The following is a 2,086-nucleotide window of genomic DNA, read 5'->3' on the forward strand; positions in this document are numbered from 1 at the left end:
CCGTCTCTTACAGCTGGTGGAGCTGAAGAACGGGGAGACGTACAACGGGCACCTGGTGAGCTGTGACAACTGGATGAACATCAACCTGCGGGAGGTCATCTGCACGTCCCGGGTAAGGCCGGACCCCGCCCCGGGCAGCCGGTTGGGGTCACCCACCCTTCACGCCCCCCGGGAGTCCCCGGGGACCGACCCTGAGGGTGCCAGGCCAGCTCTGCTCTAGCTCAGAGGCCATCGCTCCTGTGGGAGGGTGACTTCTGCCTGCAATGCAAACTTCACGTTCTTATTTATAATATTTGTGACGAAGGGACGCCCTTAGGCTCACACTGGAGCGCGGGGGCTTTCTGCGCCCCACAGAAACGCTGTGAGAGTGTTTCCCCCACAAGAGGGCTCCCAGTGTGGGGCTGGGGGCCGCAGGATGGGGCTGAGCTGGGTTTCCCAAGGACGGAGCCTTCATCTGCCACAGGCTTTCCAAGAAGCAAAGTCTGCTTAAACCCTGCGTTAACTTGTATTAATTTTTTTTTGTCTCTTGTCCTCTTAACTCCCCACATCAAAACAGAGGAACCTGTTGTTTACTCACAGCGGGGCTCTACGCTGTCTGGTACTTTTGCCCTTGGCCAAAGGTGCTCCAGAAGATTGTGATCTGTGTTTTGGGCTTTCATCTGAGTTAGAAATGTCTGGTCTTGTCCCTACCAGCCGCAGACGAGTGGATGTCAGATGTTGCCGCTCTTTCTGTGCCCTGGAACGTCAGAGCTGCACAGGAGAGTTCCTTGCTCTTCCTAAAATCTCTCTGCAAATCCCCCATTCCTGTTGTCTCTGCAGCAAGAAAGTTTTGAGGGAGGTTGCTGGGGCACGGAGGCGCATTTTCACATATATAGGACAGAGTAAACATCCTGAGTGAGGTTTGAGATGGACCTTCGGGGCGGAGTGGTGAGCCTTAGAAATTTGTGTGCACTCCTTGGCTTTTGGTGGGACAAACAGGGAGGAATCACTGTTGAATTTAGCAGGAGGGGGACTAAGAGGAGGTAACAGACAGCAAAATCTTGTCTGTGCCCACGACATGGGCAATATTGTCCTCCCCCTTTGGGAAGTCGCTCCTGATGGCTCAGTGCTCTATTGCTGAAGAGCAGTAGCTCACCTTTTATCCCCTCTGAGTGATCTAGTGGGATCCTGTCACACAGCAAAGCAGCTGCCAGACTCATCGGCTGTGCCTCTGCCCGCCTTAAAACACCAAAACACCTCCAAAGCCCGGGCGAAAGCAGAGCTGGAGCCGCTGCCAGGGTTGTACTGGTGGCACTGGTGGGGACTGGCCGCTAGATGGCGCGGAGCGGCGGCGGCTGGGCAGTCCAGGCCCGGGAGGGGGTTGTTTACTCCGGGGAGGCCGGAACGAGGAAGCGAGGGAGCCTGGCTCCATCCCTTCCTGCGTCCTGAGCCAAGGAGCAGCCAGGCAGATCCGAGGCAGGGTGGGGTTTGCTGGGTGTCTTTTGGAAGAGGACTGTTTGTCTCGTCTTGTGTGCGAAGGGCTTGCCTGTACAGGCAGAGTTGCCCCAAATAACTCCTCTGGTGTGGGGGGGGTGGGGGGAGAACAGACTATTTTATCCCAGTAAAGGAGGTACGAGGCGTTCTTGTTCAGCCCAGTCTTCTGGGATGTTACAGGCGCCTCATCCACACGCTGCCACTTGAGAATCACTGGGCTCAAGCGATCCCATCTGCAGCCAAACCCTGACGGAGCCGCCGCTGAGCTGGGGCTGCGGTGGCGGAGCGGGACGAGGCGGGTCCCCCTCCCTCCTCCCAGTTACATCATGGGCAGCCAAGTTGTTGTTCAGCTTCGACGCTCGATTCCCGTTCCCACAGCCGCCCTCAATATGCGGGAAGTGAAGCCCTGATAGGTTGCGTCCTAGAAAAGCCCTGAAACTGCGTTAAACAACTAACAAACAAAATACAGAGGTGGCTGCTTTGCAACTGGGCACCAAAGACTGTTTTATTTTATATATATATATATATAATCCGTAAGCTCCTTATTTTCTGCAGCTGCAGTTACTGTGCTCTGGTGGCACACACCCCGCAGCCAGCTGGCTCCGGCCCCGCC

At 56.0% G+C, this 2,086-nt stretch overlaps 1 protein-coding gene across 1 annotated transcript in view; it reads left to right on the forward strand.

Annotated features, from left to right (window-relative positions):
- Nucleotides 1-7: 7 nt before the first annotated feature.
- The window catches only part of LSM4 (LSM4 homolog, U6 small nuclear RNA and mRNA degradation associated), a gene marked incomplete at its 5' end in the record, with an annotated part of 8,188 nt that continues 6,109 nt past the window's right edge, over nucleotides 8-2,086 (forward strand). The window contains one exon of the mRNA XM_035889025.1: nucleotides 8-112. Coding sequence (XP_035744918.1) covers nucleotides 8-112 — 105 coding nt within the window. The remainder of the gene's footprint in view (nucleotides 113-2,086) is intronic.

This window comes from Egretta garzetta, unplaced genomic scaffold (genome assembly GCF_000687185.1).
Source record: "Egretta garzetta isolate BGI_Z169 unplaced genomic scaffold, ASM68718v1 scaffold392, whole genome shotgun sequence".
In the NCBI taxonomy this organism is placed as follows: Eukaryota; Metazoa; Chordata; class Aves; order Pelecaniformes; family Ardeidae; genus Egretta; species Egretta garzetta.